The 23,879-nt window shown below is 38.6% G+C and overlaps 1 protein-coding gene across 2 annotated transcripts in view; it reads right to left on the minus strand.

The window, feature by feature from the left end:
* The window catches only part of LOC110450754, a 105,627-nt gene that overhangs the window by 26,792 nt on the left and 54,956 nt on the right, over nucleotides 1-23,879 (minus strand). Inside the window, exons 34-42 of one of the 2 annotated variants that reach the window (XM_021498442.1) lie at nucleotides 18,949-19,129; nucleotides 18,192-18,358; nucleotides 16,113-16,312; nucleotides 15,325-15,493; nucleotides 13,565-13,690; nucleotides 13,023-13,148; nucleotides 12,080-12,209; nucleotides 10,561-10,956; nucleotides 8,944-9,010 (exon numbers count right to left, since the gene is read on the minus strand). In XM_021498442.1, coding sequence (XP_021354117.1) covers nucleotides 8,944-9,010; nucleotides 10,561-10,956; nucleotides 12,080-12,209; nucleotides 13,023-13,148; nucleotides 13,565-13,690; nucleotides 15,325-15,493; nucleotides 16,113-16,312; nucleotides 18,192-18,358; nucleotides 18,949-19,129 — 1,562 coding nt within the window. The remainder of the gene's footprint in view (nucleotides 1-8,943; nucleotides 9,011-10,560; nucleotides 10,957-12,079; nucleotides 12,210-13,022; nucleotides 13,149-13,564; nucleotides 13,691-15,324; nucleotides 15,494-16,112; nucleotides 16,313-18,191; nucleotides 18,359-18,948; nucleotides 19,130-23,879) is intronic. The other variant, XM_021498443.1, reaches the window with a different exon arrangement.

Here is a 23,879-nt window from a genome sequence, read left to right on the forward strand (position 1 = left end):
CCCCCCCTCAACCCCTCAACAGCTATCTTTTTTTTATTTCATGAAAGATATTCATATTTATTTCATTTATTAAAAGAATTCAGTTTTTGATAGTAATATCTTTAAGATATAATTCCTTTTTATAGAAAAATTAACAGTTATATTTTCTTATTCAAAGACAATTTTTTTCATAATTCTTACTTAAAAGATTTAGAAGAAAACAAGGCATAATGCATGAAAGGAGTAATCCCTTCCCATTCACAGCAGTTTGTTACAGCGTATATATATATATATATACATATACCTTGCATCTCTTCAAAATTATCTGGTAACTTATCTCTATGATAAATTCCATATTCTAGGTAATACAGCCATTATAAAGCCCATGCCTGGTCTTTAGTAGAAATTGAATACAAGGGATTTTTCTTTGTCCTGTATTAAGCTCACTCCCCTTCTTTACGTCAGAGAACATGTATTGGCCCCTTGGATTAATGCATAAATGTTTTGTGATTTTTGAGATACAGGAATCCCAAATATTGTTAAAGGTGAGAAAGGTTGATTTCTACTCCTCCAGAGCCTCACTTTTACCTGTGGACCATTAACTTTTGATACATCACTTCCTCTTATTACCTGTAACATTTTTACCTGCAAGTTTTAATGATTAATTGGAGGTAAGCACAAAGTCACATGTGAAATTGATTCTGTTGATTGATTATTGACATACCTTGACTTCCAAGCCTCACGATAACCTCCAGCGATTAATTACCTTTGAGTGGACAAAGGTTTAAGTGTCCGAAAATTGTAAATTATATAAATTAATGATCCGAGTCAATCAGTAAATAGCACTACACTGGTCAACAAATAAGAGTTTAAAGGTCACCAAAGGTTAAATTCATATCTAACTAGTTACTTTTAGATTTTTTACCTGACTTTAATAACACCAAAACACCCTTCAACATCTAATGTAGAGGATTTAAAACTCGGAACTTCCTGATAAAAGTCTCTTTTATGAAATGGGCTTTGAACAGCAAGTTTTACAATCATTCTTTAAAATTACAAAATTATAAACACTGACAAAGTAATCTTTAACTAGATTTTTTCCTTCTTTGCTTTGAATTCATGACATCATATTTTCTCTTGCCATGTTACAATAGGTGAACAGTATCTATTATATGAGGATCCCTGTCCCACTGGACTGTGTTTTTTCCTATACACAGTTACCTCCCCTTAATATCCATTTGGATAAAACAGGGGCCTGTTCATTTATATGGAACAACCAGTTTGTATGATTTTAATAGTAATATGTTCGGGTATAAATCCTGATGGACCTGCAATTGTTTATGCAGGCCATGCAAGGCTTTGTCAAGGCTCACCTGAAAGTAGCATCAGATGACTAGGTCCAACATTTAGTAAACGAACAACTGTGGTCCGACAGGTTGACCTGTTTAAACGAAAATGGCCCAGGACACTTTCGTTGACCAGCTGGAAGCTCAAACAGTTAAGAGTGATAGTATAATAATATCTGAGGTCCAGGGTTTGAATCCAGTCTAGCCATACTGAATTGTTACACCTAGAATACTGTTGTTGATTTTACATGTGTACATTGTTTATTTCATCTTTGTAATTTCTCATAAACTTACTGCAAGGTATGGTTTTCTTTTTAGAAATGATATAGTCCTGCCAGAGATAAACAGATTCTAGTACTATAGTTACAGATTTTGGCAGTACATGAATCCTTATCAAAATCTTAAATGTGGCGATGCTAGCTGTTACTTTACATACAAGCGGTGCTTCAGTGTGTGATAAAAACTGTTCAGATTTATAGTCCCAAAAGGCTGGTTTTCTTGTACATTGTATTGAACCTCGTCTTCATGAGACAATCTGTCATATCATTTTTATTTACCAGGTATGCCGGAGATGTAGCACATGCCTTCTACTAATATGTTGAAATCAAATCCTTAAATTTATATTCAATTTAATTTCAATCACAAATATAAATATTCAAAAGAATAAAGTACTATTTTGGTATGATTTTTTAACATGAAATAACTGCTATAATTTCAATAACTAGGCTTAAAGTTACCTTAGTTTCAACAGCATATATACCACATGACCTTGTGTTACAGTTTTAGTGACAGAAAGTGTTTGTTGTCCAACCATTGACATTTACTTAGTTTTTCAGCGAGGGGGAAATGGCTATAGATCAAACTTACAATTCAGTTGAAATTAAAAAGGGATTCTAATAAACTGAGGAATTGAATCTCAAAAAGATATGATTCTTTAGTCAAAGATTCAATCCACGAAAGTGGCATTGACTCGCACTAAAAACAGCACCTTAAGTTGTGAATTATAGGCATGATAACGTCGAAGGGAAAAATAAAATGATAGGTATGAATACAAGCAGTATATTGAATTAAACTTACCCATGAATTTCAGAATAAATCGCCATGAAGACATCTACACACGTCAAACAATATTACAATTTCCAACATTACATTGCGTACATTTTTATCGATGAGCGTTTAACCCTTTCATCCCTGTAGACCAGAATGGACTCATCCAGATAAACGTATGGTAGAGTCTACTAAAGTTACCTAGGGATGAAAGGGTTAAGCTGGCAGTCTGGCACAGACTTAAGGAAGTGTATCATCTGAACATTTCTTATTGACAATAGACTTATGATGAAGGACACATGGAGCCCAATAGCATTGCTGATGTTTATAGATTTTTATTCTATCATCAGACAGAATCTATGTGTGAAGAAACGTCAGCCAAACAGCCTGACGTTGACTATAGCTGCAGTACGTTAAACCATGCAATGTTCGCTTCAAATCGCAAGGCCCTCAAGCATGAATTAAGAGGAATGATACCAAAACATCGGATAAGTAGAAGTTTAAATACAATAGTTATAAAGCTAGAACAACGTTTGCAAGACATGAATGCCTCCAACCTGCCCCAGAAGATGATAAAATGATTCTGTTGACAAAAAAACAATGGTTGACCTATGAAAAGCAACAGCAACCTTAGACATTGACCTTGTGGGACCCTATCAATAGCAACAGCAACCTTAGACATTGACCTTGTTGGACCCTATCAATAGCAACAGCAACATTAGACATTGACCCTGTGGGACCCTATACATAGCAACAGCAACCTTAGACATTGACCCTGTGGGACCCTATACATAGCAACAGCAACCTCAGACATTGACCTTGTGGGACCCTATCACTAGCAACAGCAACCTTAGACATTGACCCTGTGGGACCCTATACATAGCAACAGCAACCTCAGACATTGACCTTGTGGGACCCTATAAATAGCAACAGTAACCTTAGACATTGACCCTGTGGAACCCTAAACATAGCAACAGCAACACAGACATTGACCTTGTGGGACCCTATAAATAGCAACAGTAACCTTAGACATTGACCTTGTGGGACCCTATCAATAGCAACAGCAACCTTAGACATTGACCTTGTGGGGCCCTATCAATAGCAACAGCAACCTTAGACATTGACCGTGTGGGGCACTATCAATATCAACAGCAAGCTTAGACATTAACCTTGTGGCACCCTATCAATAGCAACAGTAACCTTAGACATTGACCTTGCAGGGCCTTATCAATAGCAACAGTAACCTTAGACATTGACCCTGTGGAACCCTAAACATAGCAACAGCAACACAGACATTGACCTTGTGGGACCCCATAAATAGCAACAGTAACCTTAGACATTGACCTTGAAGGGCCTTGTCAATAGAAACAGTAACCTTAGACATTGACCTTGTGGGACCTTATCAATAGCAACAGCAACCTTAGACATTGACCTTGTGGGGCCCTATCAATAGCAACAGCAAGCTTAGACATTGACCCTGTGGGACCCTATCAATAGCAACAGCAACCTCTTAGACATTGACCTTGTGGGACCTTATCAAAAGCAACAGCAACCTTAGACATTAACCTTGTGGGTCCCTATCAATAGCAACAGCAACCTTAGACATTGACCTTGTGGGACCTTGTCAATAGAAACAGCAACCTTAGACATTAACCTTGTGGGACCCTATCAATACCAACAGCAACCTTAGACATTGACCTTGTGGGGCCCTATCAATAGCAACAGCAAGCTTAGACATTGACCTTGTGGGGCCCTATCAATAGCAACAGCAAGCTTAGACATTGACCCTGTGGGACCCTATCAATAGCAACAGCAAGCTTAGACATTGACCCTGTGGGACCCTATCAATAGCAACTGTAACCTTAGACATTGACCTTGTGGGACCCTATACATAGCAAAAGTAACCTTAGCCATTAACCTTGTGGGACCCTATCAATATCAACAGCAAGCTTAGACATTAACCTTGTGGGACCCTATCAATAGCAACAGCAAGCTTAGACATTGACCCTGTGGGACCCTATCAATAGCAACTGTAACCTGAGACATTGACCTTGTGGGACCCTATACATAGCAAAAGTAACCTTAGCAATTAACCTTGTGGGACCCTATCAATATCAACAGCAAGCTTAGACATTAACCTTGTGGGACCCTATCAATAGCAACAGTAACCTAAGACATTGACCTTGTGGGACCCTATCAATAGCAACAGCAAGCTTAGACATTAACCTTGTGGGACCCTATCAATAGCAACAGCAACCATAGACATTGACCTTGTGGGACCTTATCAATAGCAACAGCAACCTTAGACATTAACCTTGTGGGACCCTATCAATAGCAACAGTAACCTTACACATTAACCCTGTGGGACCCTATACATAGCAACAGCAACCTTAGACATTGACCCTGTGGGACCCTATCAATAGCAACAGCAACCTTAGACATTGACCTTGTGGGGCCTTATCAATATCAACAGCAAGCTTAGACATTAACCTTGTGGGACCCTATCAATAGCAGCAGCAACCTTAGACATTGACCTTGTGGGCCCCTATCAATAGCAACAGCAAGCTTAGACAATAACCTTGTGGGACCCTATCAATAGCAAGAGCAAGCTTAGACATTGACCTTGTGGGGCCCTATCAATAGCAACAGCAAGCTTAGCCATTGACCTTGTGGGACTCTAACAATAGCAACAGCAAGCTTAGACAGCAACCTTAGACATTGACCTTGTGGGTCCCTATCAATAGCAACAGCAAGCTTAGACCTTAACCTTGTGGGACCCTATCAATAGCAGCAGCAACCTTAGACATTGACCTTGTGGGTCCCTATCAATAGCAACAGCAAGCTTAGCCATTGACCTTGTGGGACTCTAACAATAGCAACAGCAAGCTTAGACAGCAACCTTAGACATTGACCTTGTGGCGCCCTATTAATATCAACAGCAAGCGTAGCCATTGACCTTGTGGGACCCTATCAATATCAACAGCTTAGACATTGACCCTGTGGGACCCTATCAATAGCAACAGTAACCTTAGACATTGTCCTTGTGGGACCCTATCAATAGCAACACCAACCTTAGACATTGACCTTGTGGGACCTTATCAATAGCAATAGCAACCTTAGACATTCACCTTGTGGGGCACTATCAATATCAACAGAAAGTCAGACATTAACCTTGTGGGACCCTATCAATAGCAGCAGCAACCTTAGACATTGACCTTGTGGCGCCCTATTAATATCAACAGCAAGCGTAGCCATTGACCTTGTGGGACCCTATCAATATCAACACCAATCTTAGACATTGACCTTGTGGTTCCCTATCAATAACAACAGCAACCTTAGACATTGACCTTGTGGGCCCCTATCAATAGCAACAGCAAGCTTAGACCTTAACCTTGTGGGACCCTATCAATAGCAGCAGCAACCTTAGACATTGACCTTGTGGAACCCTATCAATAGCAACAGCAAGCTTAGACAATAACCTTGTGGGACCCTATCAATAGCAAGAGCAAGCTTAGACATTGACCTTGTGGGACCCTATCAATATCAACACCAATCTTAGACATTGACCTTGTGGTACCCTATCAATAACAACAGCAACCTTAGACATTGACCTTGTGGTACCCTATCAATAGCAACAGGAAGCTTAGACATTGACCTTGTGGTTCCCTATCAATAACAACAGCAACCTAAGACATTGACCTTGTGGGACCTTATAAATAGGAACAGCAACCTTAGACATTATCCTTGTGGAACCTTATCAATAGCAACAGTAACCTTAGACATTGACCTTGTGGTACCCTATAAATAACAACAGCAACCTTAGACATTATCCTTGTGGAACCTTATCAATAGCAACAGTAACCTTAGACATTGACCTTGTGGGACCTTATCAATAGCAATAGCAACCTTAGACATTCACCTTGTGGGGCACTATCAATATCAACAGAAAGTCAGACATTAACCTTGTGGGACCCTATCAATAGCAGCAGCAACCTTAGACATTGACCTTGTGGGGCCTTATCAATATCAACAGCAAGCTTAGACATTAACTTTGTGGGACCCTATCAATAGCAACAGCAACCTTAGACATTGACCTTGTGGGACCTTATACATAGCAACAGCAACCTTAGAAATTTACCTTGTGGGACCTTATACATAGCAACAGCAACCTTGGACATTAACCTTGTGGGACCCTATACATAGCAACAGCAACCTTAGAAATTTACCTTGTGGGACCTTATCTATAGCAACAGCAAGCTTAGCCATTGACCTTGTGGGACTCTATCAAATCAATAGCAACAGCAACCTTGGACATTAACCTTGTGGGACACTATCAATAGCAGCAGCAACCTTAGACATTGACCTTGTGGGGCCCTTTCAATATCAACAGCAAGCTTAGACATTAACCTTGTGGGACCCTATCAATAGCAGCAGCAACCTTAGACATTGACCTTGGCGGGCCCTATCAATATCAACAGCAAGCTTAGACATTAACCTTGTGGGACCCTATCAATAGCAACAGCAAGCTTAGCCATTGACCTTGTGGGACTCTATCAATAGCAATAGCAAGCTTAGACATTGACCTTGTGGGACCCTATCAAAAGCAACACCAAGCTTAGACATTGACCTTGTGGGACCCTATAAATAGCAACAGCAACCTTAGACATTAACCTTGTGGGCCCCTATCAATAGCAACAGCAAGCTTAGCCATTGACCTTGTGGGACTCTATCAAATCAATAGCAACAGCAAGCTTAGACATTGACCTTGTGGGGCCCTATCAATAGCAACAGCAACCTTAGACATTAACCTTGTGGTACCCTATCAATAGCAACAGCAAGCTTAGCCATTGACCTTGTGGGACCCTATCAATAGCAACAGCAAGCTTAGCCATTGACCTTGTGGGACTCTATCAATAGCAACAGCAAGCTTAGACATTGACCTTGTGGGACCCTATCAATATCAACAGCAATCTTAGACATTGACCTTGTGGTACCCTATCAATAACAAAAGCAACCTTAGACATTGACCTTATGGGGCCCTATCAATATCAACAGCAAGCTTAGACATTGACCTTGTGGGACCCTATCAATCTCAACAGCAATCTTAGACATTGACCTTGTGGGACCTTATAAATAGCAACAGCACCCTTAGACATTAACCTTGTGGTACCCTATCAATATCAAAAGCAACCTTAGACATTGACCTTATGGGCCCCTATCAATATCAACAGCAACCTTAGACATTAACCCTGTGGGACCCTATCCATAGCAACAGCAACCTCAGACATTGACCTTGTGGGACCCTATAAATAGCAACAGCAACCTTAGACATTGACTTTGTCGGACCCTAGCTGAAACAAAAACTCATCTGAGATATTTTCATATTGATACTTAACCTTTTTATGAATTTGAATGAAATCTATTAAGAAGTGAAGTCGGCAGAGCTGAGTCCCCTAGAACTTTATACACCATTTGACTTGTGTCTCATCAAGGTACCCAAGCCTCCTTTACTTTTTCAAATGACTTCCAAACAACATTGTGTGAACCTTTGATAGTGACTATTTAATAAGTCCTGAAAGTAAAGACTGAAATAATTCCACAATGTGCAGTCAGTGAGCATTATCATCATGATAGCAAAAATCAATGCAATCAGGATATTTTTAACTTGGCATGTATTTGACCTTATTATTAGAGGAACTGCCTACTGCTAAATTATGAAATGCATATATGAACAAGTTCTAATTGTAATGGGGACGACAACAGAAGTCCTCAAAACTGACATCATAGTCATAAATTTCACCACTGTAGACCATAATGGACTCACCCAGATGAATGTATGGTAGATTCTATTAAAGTTACCAAGGGGTGAAAGGGTTAATGGTTCAAAAGTTACAACCCAGACAATATGTTCCTGAAAAATGTGCACATATTTGACCTTTGACCAACGTCATTAAGACAGTGCACTGCACATCGTCTATGGGTGATGCAGGTATACTTTTAAGTTTCACCAAGATATCTTTAATGGTTTAAAAGTTACAACCCTTCATTCGAAGGGGAGACATAATAACATCAAACAAACGAAAAGGTAAAAGACAAACATCAACTTAAAAAGGTATTAAAGCTGGTTAGTTATATCTAACTAGAACAGAATGTAGAGATACCTACAGTTTGAAGGATGGGAGGGTTACAAAAGCTACGAATCTATCTATAACTACACATGCACATGTCTGGTGCTGAGAAAAGAGGTGTGAGTGGGCCCTTATGACATACATCTCTGTTGGATGCAGCTATCTAAAGACTACCAACGAACATGTCAACACATGGTGTGGGTCCCTAGTCCATAGCAACCAGAACAGTAACTTAAAGCATCCCAACCAATTCTTACCTGTTAATATCAAACATGTCAACACATGATGTGGGTCCCTAGTCGATAGCAACCAGAACAGAAACTTAGAGCATCCCAACCAATTCTTACCTGTTAATATCAAACATGTCAACACATGGTGTGGGTCCCTAGTCGATAGCAACCAGAACAGTAACTTGAAGCATGCCAACCAGTTAGAGTTCTTACCTGTTAATATCAAACATACCACTTCTCTGTCTGCGGCCCATGTCTGGAGTAGAAGGCTCCAAAAGGTCTGCAGAAACCAAATGGTAAGAAGTTTTATTACAGGGACAAGCTAATCAGTAGATCCAGAAAGGCTTATATTTTATTCTCAGGCATAACAATTCAATTTGAATTTATTCCACAAATTAGACAATACTTATTAACAATATATAAATTGCATTTACAAATAACATCTTTACCATACTTAACCCAATGCTTTGAACTTTCTCATAAATATTCCGGAGGTATATACATTTATTTTGCTTCTCAAATACAATCAATTTTCAAAATGATTTCTTTTTGAACTTTTTTGCTCAATGCTAAATGCTGTTAAACATCTTTTGTAGAACAGGTCACAGTTTCTATTGTAATACAAGCTGACATGTTACAAAAGAAATATAAAAGTATCTTGTACAAATACATTTTATACAATTGACATACAAATTAATATCAACCCCAGTCAGATAAGTACCAAGAAACCACCCCAGGGAAAGACAGATGCAACAGAGATAGGAAACTCAAATAGACCATGGATATATATTGATATTATTTTATCTATACTTACCTACTTCACACGGACATTTAATCTTTTTATCATATATATAAATAGCTAACTGCTTTAGGAGAGAGGGGGGGGGGGACATGTGTGACAAAATGATGGTCTCTCATGAGAGGGTATTGCTAAATAGGGGTGATTTCTCTAACAGATTAAACTGTAATTAGTTCATCAAACACTTGAAACACCCATATTATAATATTCATGCAATATGGTCATGTTAAATACACACAAAAAAGCATTTTAGGCAGTTTTAAATTCGGAGTATTTTTTATTATGTGAAATGCTGTAAAATAAGAACAAAACATATCAAATGTGTAATGTACATATTATATTACAAATATAGACAATATTACAATTAAAACACATCCATGGTTCCTTTTTCATGAAAAGTTGATATTTAGATTTTTTAGTCGTTTCTTTGTGAGAAATTAAAAGTTTTTATCTATTAACGTTCTTTAAAATGCTAAAAATAAGCCAATCTGAAAACTTTCAACTAAGCTATGCTACAACTTTTCGTTTCTCCCCATCCAAAACACCATGACCATCCTAGATATCATATTACCTGCAGGACAAGAGTTATACATGTTTTTCCCCAATCAATCAATTAATACAACAAATCTAATGTTCAATGTAAGGTGTATTGTACTTCTGTCTGAAGCTGTTGTTTTGCACTTGCTACGCTGAAGGGGTATCAATAACAATCTATACATCTCTATAAATAAAATGAAAGAGTAAACCATCAAAATAAGTGTTACGATTATCAATACATAAAACTGCCACTGTAAAAATTAGCTCGGATAAATAAGCCAATATTTGTGTTAGTACATCTCGTATTATAAAATTAGGTCAGTATTTTCTGTCCCAGTTTATCATTGCAGCCAAATTTAAAAGTAGACTTTCATTTAAGGGATTAACTAGATTGAGTTCCAGCACTTCATCATCTCCATTAAAGTGTTAATTTCTGAGTAGTAGATGGTTAATTTCTGAGAAGTAGACGGTCAATCTAGCCATGCTTCTCTTGCCTGACTCTTCAATAAATTTCTCCATTCTCCCTTCACTTCTTCGCTTCTTGACCTGCTCTTTGAACTTTGAACTTTTTTCGTATTCCGCCATGTCTTTGTCTTGTTCATTCTCCGACATTTCCTCCAACATGCCCACACCTGTTTCCTGTGTATCTAAGTACGACTGCACCAAGTCCTCAATAAATGAAGGTCGGTGGAGGTCAGGGTCGTCAAGAAGAGGGAACGGATTGTCGTCAAGCAGAAGGACTGGACCTCTGGCCCCCAACAGTGCCCGGTCTGGAGTGGTCACCTCTCCATCTGTACAGTCGGTCAGCCGACTGTCCAGTTCTGACGGAGTTATGTTGTCGAATGTGATATCAGTTAAGACGGAATCACCCTTCTCCAACAGAGGCAATGCTGAAACGTTCATCAACCACGAACTGTCAAAAACCTTTACCTTTCCTTAAATTTGGGATGGCCATCAATATTACAATCAGTTATTTCAGAATTAAAACTAGAACTATAAGCCACAGGCTACCTTATACCTTCTGCTCCGCCATGAATATGATCAAAATAGAAAATATAGTGTAATGTTTATATCAAGTGATGAAAACTGTTACCATTGAAAAAAAATCATTTAAAGTCTGTTAAATATTGTCAGCTGTTGTCTATATACAACAAGTTTTAAACAGCGACTGTTACTTATTTCCCCCAAGGTGACTATATCCTTGCAGTCGCAAAAGATGATATTCAAATTGAGCCCAACAAAATTCAACTTGGGGTTTAATGTATAATCCAATAAGAATCCAAGGCAGCCATCTTTATTCCAGAAATTCAAAAATCAGCTGACAACATAAAGAATATCTCTTATTTATCACTTTCACAAAGTATCAACAAAGTATAGCCTCAATAGAATTCAAGTTATAACAGTTATTGTCCAGCCAATCAGAGGCCACTTGGAATCCCAAAAATGAAGAATTGGCCATTAGGTATAAAGTATCTTACCAATGTATCACTCTTTGAATTTTTGTTTGTAATTGATCAGAGAGTTTTGGAGAATTTGTCCAGATTGAACTGACTAAGATAAAAAATGCAATTTAACTTTGGGAAAAAATCTTGAAACTAAAAACGACTGTATGCCCAAATCATGCATTTTGTTTTGTTGACATTAGTTAATTAGGAGTTGTCCGAAGAAGCTTTTACACATGGACTGTAGTCAGACAGACAAGCTGATCCCAGTACGCCACCCTATCCTCCCACCTTTGTTGTAGAGTGTACAATGATATTGAACCTCTCCACCTGGTGACAGAGATGTTGTAGAGTGTACATTGATATTAAACCTCTCCACCTGGTGACAGAGATGTTAACATACACATGGCTCCATGTTGGATACATTATAAACACACCACTATGGAAAGTGACTTGTCATTTAAGATATTTAAACAAATTGCTCTGGTATGAAAAAAAAGACAACTCAAGTGAGGTATCAAAGGTGTTTACAAACACATTGCTCTGGAGTGTAAAAATGTTGGATACTTACGAGATTTGTCGGAGATGTTGGTGAGCTCCCGGAGTCTGTTGGATGCCCTGCTGGATGTCTCGGTGATACACAGGGACTCGGGCACGACTCTCACGGCACGTCCATCCCAGTTCTTACTGATGTCTCCCTCCTTGGCAAAAGAGAATCATACATGAATGACAAAATTTTGAAAAGGTTTCGTTTTTTCAGAGGTAAAGTACAGTGATCACTTAATTAGGATTCAGGGTTCTGACCAAATATTATGACTCTAGTCTGTTTAGTTCTTCAGAAGAAGTCATCTGATTATTTTAACATTCAAATTTTAAAGGGCAATTTTTAGTGGCCCAGTTTATTTACAGATTTTGTATTTCTTTGCAAATTTGCAGACCAACGTGCTAATGGTAGTACATGGAATATGAATATTAGAATCAAAGGATAGTTGGTTCATTTACAGAAAGAAATTATTAGATGCCAAAACTTTCATCCCCCCCCCCCCCATTTTTGCCCCTGAAAGAGACTAGTTCTTTCTCTTTCACAAACCTGAATCAAATTTACCTAGAAAAAGGCCCTAGCTACCACGTTTTGTTGTATTTGACCTAGTGAGTTCAAAAGGACAGAAATTGTTTTCAGAAGCAATAAAAAACAAAATACACTGTAATTTAAATTACAATTAAGGAAGATAGCAATAGATAAAATAAACAGGACATTGATTTACAGTCAACTGCTATAATTTTAAACAATTTCCTCTAATTTCTACGACATTCTTTAATATATTCCTAATTGAATATTTTAAAACCACACATTATTTCCAGGAAAACTCCTCTAGCTTTAACTCATTCACCCCTGAATATTCATAATGAACTATTCCAACCTTTGAATTGGAAGAGTTCAAATGTGTCTTCAGGGGTGAATGAGTTAAGTCAGTAGGAAGGAACTAGAAGCTTTGTAATGAAACACTGTTAACCTTCAGGTCTGCATCATCATGGAAGAGGGAAGAGGATTCGTCCACCCAGTTGGAAATCCAGTCCGTGAAGCTATCTGTCCGGTACGGGATGTCCAGCCTCGTCGCTAGAGCCTTCAGGGCTTCCTCCTGTTACAAGAGAGGTCATAGGTCAAAGGGGAGGGGTCACACAAAGATCAAACAAAGTCAAAGGTCATTGTTCATACAATCAAACTTATATAAAGACAGCAAATTAAAGCAAGCATTCAATGTTAAATTGAAGTCTTTCAATCATCAGAGACAAACATCTAGGATATGTGTTTGAAAAAATTATATACTCCTCTTTTTGGTGTGGTTTAAGAAAAAAATGCCCTTTCTTAATGCATTTTCAAAAAAATTAATCATACTGAAATGATTTTCGACTTCAAACTTCCACACTGCTAACACAATGTTGATGTTTATCCCTACGCACCCTTCTGTATATGACCCTGACTGTTGCTAGGACATTAATCCCCCTCCACCCCCCACACAGACTGCTGTTACAGTGATGTTCCTTTCACACCCACCTCCTCCTCTTTGCTGTTGTATTTGCTCTTGAAGCCCATGTCCTGCATCAACTGCAGTAGGTCATCCTTGTTATTGACCCCTATCATCTCTGCCAAGATGGACACCATCTCCTCTCGTACATCTGACTGTAACAGGAAAACTCAAAACTCAAATTTGAACAAGAAATTTATTTTTGTGAACAAAAACATATGTCTCCCCTTATTAGCCAATAGACAAACTTCGATATATTTTTTTAACAAAGGGCCATATCTCTATATGTAGTGGGGCACCGCCACAAGACCTAGTTCCAGTCCACTGCACACCTTCTGTGGGTGATGCAGGTATACTTCAAGTTTGATTAAGATATCTTTAATGGTTTAGAAGTAATGCTGTGGACAAACTTCAGTATTAAAAATAAACAAAGGGCCATATAGTGGGGGCATAAAACCTGATTTTAGTGCGAGAGATTTCACCTTCCCAAGATACATAAATTTGGTAAGTTTGGTCAGCGTAGGTGAAATAACATGGAACTTGTGCTACGGACAAACTTCAATATTAAAATTAAACAAAGTGCCATAACTCTGTATATAGTGAAGCAAGATACCTAAATCCAATGCACTGCACACCTTTTGTGGGTGATGCATGCACACCTAAAGTTTCATCAAGATATCTTTAAAGGTTTCAAAGTTATGGCCCGGACAAGTTGCGATTAGAATAACCAGAAAAAGAAGAAGAACCAGAAGATTTAGAACATGCAGCTATACAATATGTCTCTCTTCATTCGAAGGGGGGACATATTTCATCAGAGAATTAATTAAGAGTTTGTGTCAATGGAACATGTTCTAGACGAATGTTTTTGTACGATAAGAAATCAGTTTGTTTTTATAACTTAAAATGTGTATTATATTTTCAAACAAAATAGCCACGTCCACAACTGCACAGTATAACTACCTGTACATTTCACATGCCATCTCACTTGATGACAATGTCATATAATTTTCTGTTAAAACTCTTTGACAAATTTTATGTGATATTTCTAAATGGTTATAATTACCAAAATAAATCTGCTCAAATACTTGCAGTACTTTAATAAAGTTTTAACACAAATTTCATTTATTTTACAACAACTATAAAACCACTTATTTCAACTTCTATGAATCACTCTAAATGCTGGCCCTGATGGGAAACTGCACATGGTCTCAATGTGAGAGGAAACCAGGGTACCCAAGAAAACGTTGTCAGGCAGGTCACATCCGATCTGGGAATCGAACCTCGGCCCTCTTGGTGAAGAGCGAGTGTGTTATATTTACACTGCTTTATTACAATTTATGGACAAACATTTCCTTTCAACGGATGTCCAAGTCCATAAGGGGTAAATACATGTTCGTATCAATGATCTTACATATCCTACAACAGAGGCACGGTAGTCTAGTGGTAGGACGCCGGGCTCGTGACCGAAGGGTTGCGGGTTCGAGTCACGTCAAGGTCACTTTACCCTGCTTGTTCCAGTCCACTGTAAATGACTACATGGTTGGGCAGTGCCTGCATTGTTAAATGCTAGCTGTGAGTGCCGAAATGGCAGCACCGGCTATATGCTCCCCAGGGATTGGAGAAAGATATTGCCTGGTTGCAAAGGCCCAATGACTACAGATAATAAATAGTGAATCGCTTTGAGACGGCCTACGACCTAGGCTGCGATAAAGCGGTACATAAGAACCTTAAACTATTAGTATTATTATTTATCTGTGTCATTCAATGTGTGCTATAGGTACAAACTTACCTGGCTGTCGATGAGGCGTGGCAACAAGGTGGCCAGAACATCGGGACGGTTGCCACCGATCTGTTGGAGGGTACGGAGATTGTTTATCGGTACTGGAGTGGAGTTTCCTAGCTGTGCGGACAATTTGTGGATGATTCTGTCAAGGTACATGTCTGGTATACCAAAGTCCCTGTGGGTTACAGAAATGAGATTAGTACTTTACACAAGTCCCTGTGAGGAAATCAGACATAATACAAGTTTACTGTTGGTAACATTATCAGGGGAATTAATTTCGCTATATTCGCCGTCACCAAAGTTAACAACTTTATTAACATGGCACCTTTTTGTGTAAACTTTGTCCTTAGCAGTTTGTTTGACAATACAAATTTAATATGAATGACTGAAACTCGTTAACACTTACAGATTTATATATCTAGCTTCATAATACCTGTAGTTAATCATGCTGCAGATTATTAATTGAAAATAAAAATGTTATCAGAACAAAATATAATTCCATTTCAATATAATCCAGTTACCCATCGACTTGTACCTAAGTCAAACCTGCTCATGTGAAAACCTCCATCAAGCGACCACCGGTGTTTAGAGGCCACTTTTAATGTTTCCCATTATAACTGAATATAAGGAGACCACTTTCTGGACTTCCCTTATAAGGTCATAGGTCTCGTGATACAGGTTTGAGTGGTTACTAGTTTGTTATATGTATCAATGGATTTGAATTGTTTTGGGGAAAACAACCACACAACATAAACTTGACAAACAGCTTGTAAAGATTAAATGTCTTCACTTACTTGTGAAGGTCAAGGATGTAATCACAGATCTTGGAGTGGAGATCAGGGTCGTCAGTGTCGAGGAGGGTGAGCAGACGCTGCATGATACTATCAAAGGATGGCGTGCCCCTCATGTCAGAGAACCAGTCCTCCTCAAGGAGCTTCTGAATACTGTCCATATCATTCAAACCAAGCATACTGCCTCGCTTACCCGACGGGTCCTGTCCATGATAGCAACAATAACAGGTAAAATAGCCAAAATTGAGGCCACCTCTCTCTTTGGGTGGAATTCCCAGTAGAAGGTTTGAAAGTTATTACCACTGAAATTTTTGGGCGTGATTCACACTTGGATTTATAAAATGGAATTTTTTTACAGAGAAAATTTGGGGCAAAAATCTTACTTAATTTTTGAATTTTGGGTGGAATTCCTGCTGGGTGTTTTGGGCGTGATTCACACTTGGATTTATAAAATGGAATTTACAGAGAAAATTTTGGGCAAAAATCTTAATTTTTGAATTTTGGGTGGAATTCCTGCTGGGTGTTTTGGGTGGGATTCCCACTGGGATTTTTGGGTGGGATTCCCAATGGGGTTTTGGGGTGGGATTCCCACTTGGATTTATTAGATGGGATATACAGAGAAAGTTTTGGGTAGGAATCTTACTTAATTTTATGAATTTTTGGGTGGAATTCAAACTGGAATTTTTTAATTGATTCTTATAAGGAAATTTGACCGGCGTTAATTTTCACTGGGACAGTTTCGGGAAGGAGTCCCACTGGGTCTTTTGGGTGGGATTCCCATTGGGAGAGATTCCCACCAGGATTTTTTACTTTTGGTGAGATTCCCACTGGGATTTCTGGGAGGGATTTCCAAAGGGATTTTTAGGCGAGATTCCCACTTGGAGCTTTGTGAGAGTCCCACTGTCATTATTGGGTGAGATTCTCACTGGGAGTTTTGGGTGGTATTACCACTGAATTTTTTGGTGGGATTCCCACTCTGATTTCGAGTGGGATTCCCACTGGGTTTTTAGGTTGAGGTTCCCACTGGGAGTTTTGGGTGAGATTCCCACTGGGAGTTTTGGTTGAGATTCCCACTGGGAGTTTTGAGTGAGATTCCTACTGAGCTTTTGGGTGGGATTCCCCCTGGGAGTTTTTCGTGGGATTCCCACTGAGATTTTTGGTGGGAATTCCCACCTCGGTTTTTAGGTTGAGATTCCCACTGGGATTTTTGGGCGATATTCCCACTGGAGTTTGTTTGGTGAGATTCCCACTTTTTTTGGGGTGGGATTCCCATTCAAAGTTTTGTGAAATTCCCACTTAGATTTTTGGGCGAGATTCCCTCTGGGATTTTTGGGTGGGATTCCTATTGGGAGATATTCTCATTTGAATTTTTTGGTGGGATTCCCACTGGGATTTTTGGGTGAGATTCCCACTGGGATTTTTTGGGTCAGATTCCCACTGGGTATTTTTGGGTGGGATTCCCATTGGGAGTTTTGGGTGAGATTCCCACTTGGTGTTTTTTTGGGTGAGATTCCCACTGGGGTTTTTTGGGTGGGATTCCCACTGGGTTTTTTGTGTGGGCTTCCCTCTGGGATTTGTTGGTGATAACATGAAAAATCCATAACGAGTATCATAAATCTAATATGAAGGGAAAGGAACGACGGATACTTTTTATCATATGTTACAAAGTAAACTGTATAATTGTGATCTGAAACGAATATTTTGCGCTTGGCTGCCTCTGAAACAATGATGTGACGTCACATTGCTTGCTCCTATAAGATTGTGATGCTATTTCCGGAGTGATATTACACATGTTACATAAACATAATTCATGTGATGGCTTTATGACACTGCATAACATGGTATTCATATGATTAACTGTAATAATTAATGCATCTGAAAGGCGAATTTTGCAATGGATGAATAGGAATTGTCTCAGTGAAGGGTGAAAATGTACAGGTATAAAGTCTAGAATTGAATATCAAATACACCAGGAGAAAATAAAGCTATATATGATCCAATTTATTTTTTAGATATAAATATGTGATGCCGAGTCTGTGACTAATTCTCTTATCCAATCAAACACCGATGAGATAACATTACCTTGTATCTGACGTCAGTTGAATCCTCATCCACAACCATGTTGGTCAGTTTGAAGGACTTTGACCGCTCCCTGCTTTGAGCCCCACCAGAGTTGGTAAGTCTCCTCACCCCACGCATGGAGTCTGGTGTCTCTAGATCGTTACGAAATTCAAACTTTTTCGACTTCACTGAAGAAATATAAAAAAAAAATTCAGACAGAGTCTAGCTGGTTGAAGGACATGCTTCTGCAAAGTGGTTGAGTATCTCTGAAATTGTTCCTACAAGAAGAAACTACCAAAACAATGTCTCTGAATTTGGTAAGAAACAGACATTTTCTAAAGCTTGGAAAATAAGTTTTTTTTAATGTCTTTGAATATCAACTTATAGAATGTATACATGAAAAATCCACAAGAATACTTGATCACTAAAAAGTGTTATTTTTATGGGGAACTGGTTTCAGTCATAAAGAAATCTAAATAAAAATCTCCAAAATTTGAATTACTCAATTTTAACAGCAGCAAAAAGAAAATGTTACAATAATTTCACCTTTAAAAAAGCCATTCATTTCTTAGCCAAAATAAAACCAGTTGAAATTGAAAATCTTACAATTTCAATTATTGTCTAATGATAAGTGCAGTGTTCATTTTTTACTAATAGAGACAATCATAAATTACTTTTCACCAGGATTATGTGACAGGTAATGAAATAAATATTTTATGAATAATTCCACCCAACCAGTGAGGGATCGAACAGTCTAAGTTTTCTATACATCACTCACATTCATATTTCGGTGTGACAGGCGTGGAGCGTCGACTGCTTTTGGAGTAGCCTCCCCTGATGGATGAGGCATTGGATAGTGTGGACGATGCCCTGACCATATTGGTTAGTTTCTGGAATTGATTCAGGGTCGACTTTGGAGCGGCATCATCATCATCCATCCATGTAAATGGTGTTGCTCGCTGTTGAACACCAATTAAAAGAGGTCAGACAGCATGCAAAAATTGATGCATTTTATCTTCAATTTGAAAATTTACAAAATTCACCTCAATACTGGATTTTTTTTTGACATTGATGTATGTAAACCTCAGGCAATATAATTAAGGAAGAGTAATTAGAGTATGCCTTTTAGAGCATTGATTGACAAAGCTGTAGTATTAATTTGAACTAAAAATCCACCCTGAACAGTGTGTGATGTAAGTGGAAATTCCCCATAGCTGCACACAAACTGTGTTAACTCATTCACCCCTGAAGACACATTTGAACTCTTCAAATTCAATGGTTGGAATAGTTCATTATGAAATTTCAGGGGTGAATGAGTTAAAATGTTTTCACCAGTCTATCCCGATAGACCCAGTGTGTAATGAAATGGCAGCTCGGAAAAGCATAAAGCCATTTTTACTTATTTTAATTGTACAAATATTGATAAGTGACAATGAATGATAAAATTATTTTAATTTCTCACATTACCTACAGCATTTGAATATGAAGAAATGATAATGGTCATATACTTCAAATCATTCACCCCTGAAGACACATTTGAACTCTTCCAATTCAAAGGTTGGAATAGTTCATTATAAAATTTCAGGGGTGAAAGAGTTAACTTGCCCAACACACAGTACTTATGACTGGTGCTACACAAAACGAGTCAAAGTCATGAACTCAATCACCCATAAAATTTCATAATGTACTATTCCAACCTTTGAATTGGAAGAGTTGAAATGTGTGTTCAGGGCTTAATGAGTGAAGATTAGCAGCCAATAGCCAGGGTCCTCCTCAGAAATATTTTGCACCAGCTTTGGGTTCTATCGTATCTTTCAGTCCCATAGAAACATGACACGTTAACACCATCCTCTGATAAGTTCCTTATTGTATTATGATGATTTAGTATATCAACTATGTATTTATACACCACTTGATGTCAGTATTGATATAAAAGATGTTCAACTCAAAAATTGTAAAAAAAAAAAGGATCTTGCATGCCAGTGAGTCAAAAATAAGGACACAGAATAGCAGTGAGTCATTGTAAAGAGTACAACACATCAGAGAGTCTACAGCACTACAGTGAGTTAGTATGAAGGACACAGCATTACAGTAAGTTAATACAAGAGGCCCAGAGGACCTGTATCACTCACCTGGATACCTAAGCAATCATGGCAAAATATTCTCCACATGAGATCAAGGGAATATGACAGACACCAAACCAAGGCCAATCCTTGTAGCATAGCTATATTAGATTTTTCATGCCCAGCAATTTTATGTATGGTTATGGGGTGGGGATCTGAACTGTTTCCAAGCTTTGACTCAGTAACTAGGTCCCGAGAGTTGTGGCCAGACCCCGGGATCGATTCTAATATCGTGACTGCATTTGTCTCTTTTTGCCCAGCATTTGTGTATATAGTTTTGGGGTGGGGATCTCAACCGTTTCAAAGTTATGACCCAGGGGCCAAGTCTGCAAGGGTGGGGCAGACCCTGGGATCAATTCTAATATCATGACTGCATTCGTCTCTTTATGCCTAACAATTGTATATATAGTTTTGGGGTGGGGATATTAACCATTTCGAAGTTATGACCCAGGGGTTAAGTCTCCAAGGGTGGGGCAGTCCCCAAGGCCAACCTGGAAGCATATGTACAATCATCTCTTTATACTCAGCAATTGTATATATACGGTTATAGGGTGGGGCTCTCAACTGTTTCCAAGCTGTGACTAAGAAACTAGGTCCCTAGGGGTTCGGTCAGACCCCAGGGTCTATTCTGATATCATGATTGCATTCGTCTCTTTATGCCCAGCATTTGTATATATAGTTTTGGGGTGGGGATCTCAACCGTTTTAAAGTTATGGCCCAGGGACTATGTCTCCAAGGGTGGGGCCAGACCCTAGGGACATCCTGGAAGCAAATGTGCATTCTTCTCTTTATACTCAGCAATTGTATATATGGTTATATGGTGGGGATCTCAACCATTTCCAAGTAATACATTTTATTGGCCCACCCCTTAGCCCCCAGGGGGGTCAGCCCCACCATTTGTACAATTTTGAATCCCCGCCTCCCATGAATACTTCCGACCAAATATGATCAATATAAATGGCATAGTTCTGCAGAAGAAGTCGTTTATAGCAATATAACCAAATTGCCCCCTTTTGGCCCCGCCCCTAAGCCCCCTGGGGAGTCAGCCCCACCATTTGTACAATTTTTAATCACCACCACCTAGGGATGCTTCCAGTCAAATATGGTTGATATCCACTCCTTAGTTCCAGAGAAGAAGTCGCTTAAAGCAATATGGCCTAATTGTTAAGGTACGGATGGACTGACGACGGACGGACGACGGACGCCACGGTATGGCATAAGCCTTCGGACCAGGTGAGCTAATAAAGGACACAGCATTCCAGTGAATTAATAATATGAAGCACACAGCATTCCAGTGAGTAAATGTGTAGGACACAGCATTCCAGTGAGTTAATATGAAGGAAACAGCTTCCAGTGAGTTATTATTAGGAAACAGCTTCCAGCGAGTTGATATGAAGGAAACAGCTTCCGGGGAGTTAATTTTAGGAAACAGCTTCCAGCGAGTTGATATGAAGGAAACAGCTTCCAGTGAGTTAATATGAAGGACACAGCTTCCAGTGAGTAAATATTTAGAAACAGCTTCCAGCGAGTTAATATGAAGGAAACAGCATTCCAGTGATATGAAGGACGTAGCATTCCAGTGAGTTAACATGAAGGAAACAGCATCCAGTGAGTTAATATTAGGAAATAGCTTCCAACTGATAATATGAAAGAAACAGCGTTCCAGTGATATGAAGTACATTGCATCCCAGTGAGTTAATATTAGGAAACAGCTTCCAGCGAGTTAATATGAAGGAAATAGTTTCCAGTCAGTTAATATGAATGAATTAGCTTCCAGTGAGCTAATATGAAGGAAACAGCTTCCAGTGAGTTAATATGAAGGACACAGCATCCCAGTGAATTAATATTAGGAAACAGCTTCCAGCAAGTTAATATGAATGAAACAGCTTCCAGAGAGTTAATATGAAGGAAACAGCTTCCAGTGAGTTAATATGAAGGACACAGCTTCCAGTGAGTAAATATTTAGAAACAGCTTCCAGCGAGTTAATATGAAGGAAATAGTTTCCAGTGAGTTAATATGAATGAATTAGCTTCCAGTGAGCTAATATGAAGGAAACAGCTTCCGGTGAGTTAATATGAAGGAAACAGCTTCCGGTGAGTTAATATGAATGAAATAGCTTCCAGTGAGTTCATATGAAGGAAACAGCTTCCAGTGAGTGAATATGAAGGAAACAGCTTCCAGTTAGTTAATATGAAGGACACAGCATCCCAGAGAGTTAATATGAAGGAAACAGCTTCCAGGGAGTTAATATGAAGGACACAGCTTCCAGTGAGTTTATATGAAGGAAACAGCTTCCAGTGGGGTATTATGAAGGAAACAGCTTCCAGTGAGTTTATATGAAGAAAACAGCAAATAGCATTCCAGTGAGTTAATATTAGGAAACAGCTTCCAGTGAGTTTATATGAAGGAAACAGCTTCCAGTGAGTTAACATGAAGGAAACAGCTTCCAGTGAGTTATTATGAAGGAACCAGCTTCCAGTGAGTTAATATGAAGGAAAGCATCCGAGTGAGTTAATATGAATGAAATAGCTTCCAGTCAGTTAATATGAAGGAAACAGCTTCCGGTGAGTTAATATGAAGGACACAGCAAATAGCATTCCAGTGAGTTAATATTAGGAAACAGCTTTCAGTGAGTTAATATGAAGGAAACAGCTTCCAGGGAGTTAATATGAAGGACACAGCTTCCAGTGAGTAAATATTTAGAAACAGCTTCCAGCGAGTTAATATGAAGGAAATAGTTTCCAGTGAGTTAATATGAATGAATTAGCTTCCAGTGAGCTAATAAGAAAGAAACAGCTTCCAGTGAGTTAATATGAATAAAATAGCTTCCAGTGAATTAATATGAATGAAATAGCTTCCAGTCAGTTAATATGAAGGAAACAGCTTCCGGTGAGTTAATATGAAGGACACAGCATTCCAGTGAGTTTATATGAAGGACACAGCTTCCAGTGAGTTTATATGAAGGAAACAGCTTCCAGTGGGGTATTATGAAGGAAACAGCTTCCAGTGAGTTATATGAAGTACACAGCATACCAGTGAGTTAATATGAAGGACACAGCTTCCAGTGAGTTTATATGAAGAAAACAGCAAATAGCATTCCAGTGAGTTAATATGAATGAATTAGCTTCCAGTGAGCTAATAAGAAAGAAACAGCTTCCAGTGAGTTAATATCAAGGAAAAGCATCCCTGAGTGAGTTAATATGAAGGAACAGCTTCCAGTGAGTTAATATGAATGAAATAGCTTCCAGTGAGTTTATATGAATGAAATAGCTTCCAGTGAGTTATATGAAGTACACAGCATCCCAGTGAGTTAATATGAAGGACACAGCTTCCAGTGAGTTTATATGAAGGAAACAGCTTCCAGTGAGTTATTATGAAGGAACCAGCTTCCAGTGAGTTAATATGAAGAAAACAGCAAATAGCATTCCAGTGAGTTAATATTAGGAAACAGCTTCCAGTGAGTTAATATTAGGAAACAGCTTTCAGTGAGTTTATATGAAGAAAACAGCAAATAGCATTCCAGTGAGTTAATATTAGGAAACAGCTTCCAGTGAGTTAATATTAGGAAACAGCTTTCAGTGAGTT

This window comes from Mizuhopecten yessoensis, unplaced genomic scaffold, assembly GCF_002113885.1.
Source record: "Mizuhopecten yessoensis strain PY_sf001 unplaced genomic scaffold, ASM211388v2 scaffold5503, whole genome shotgun sequence".
NCBI lineage: Eukaryota > Metazoa > Mollusca > Bivalvia > Pectinida > Pectinidae > Mizuhopecten > Mizuhopecten yessoensis.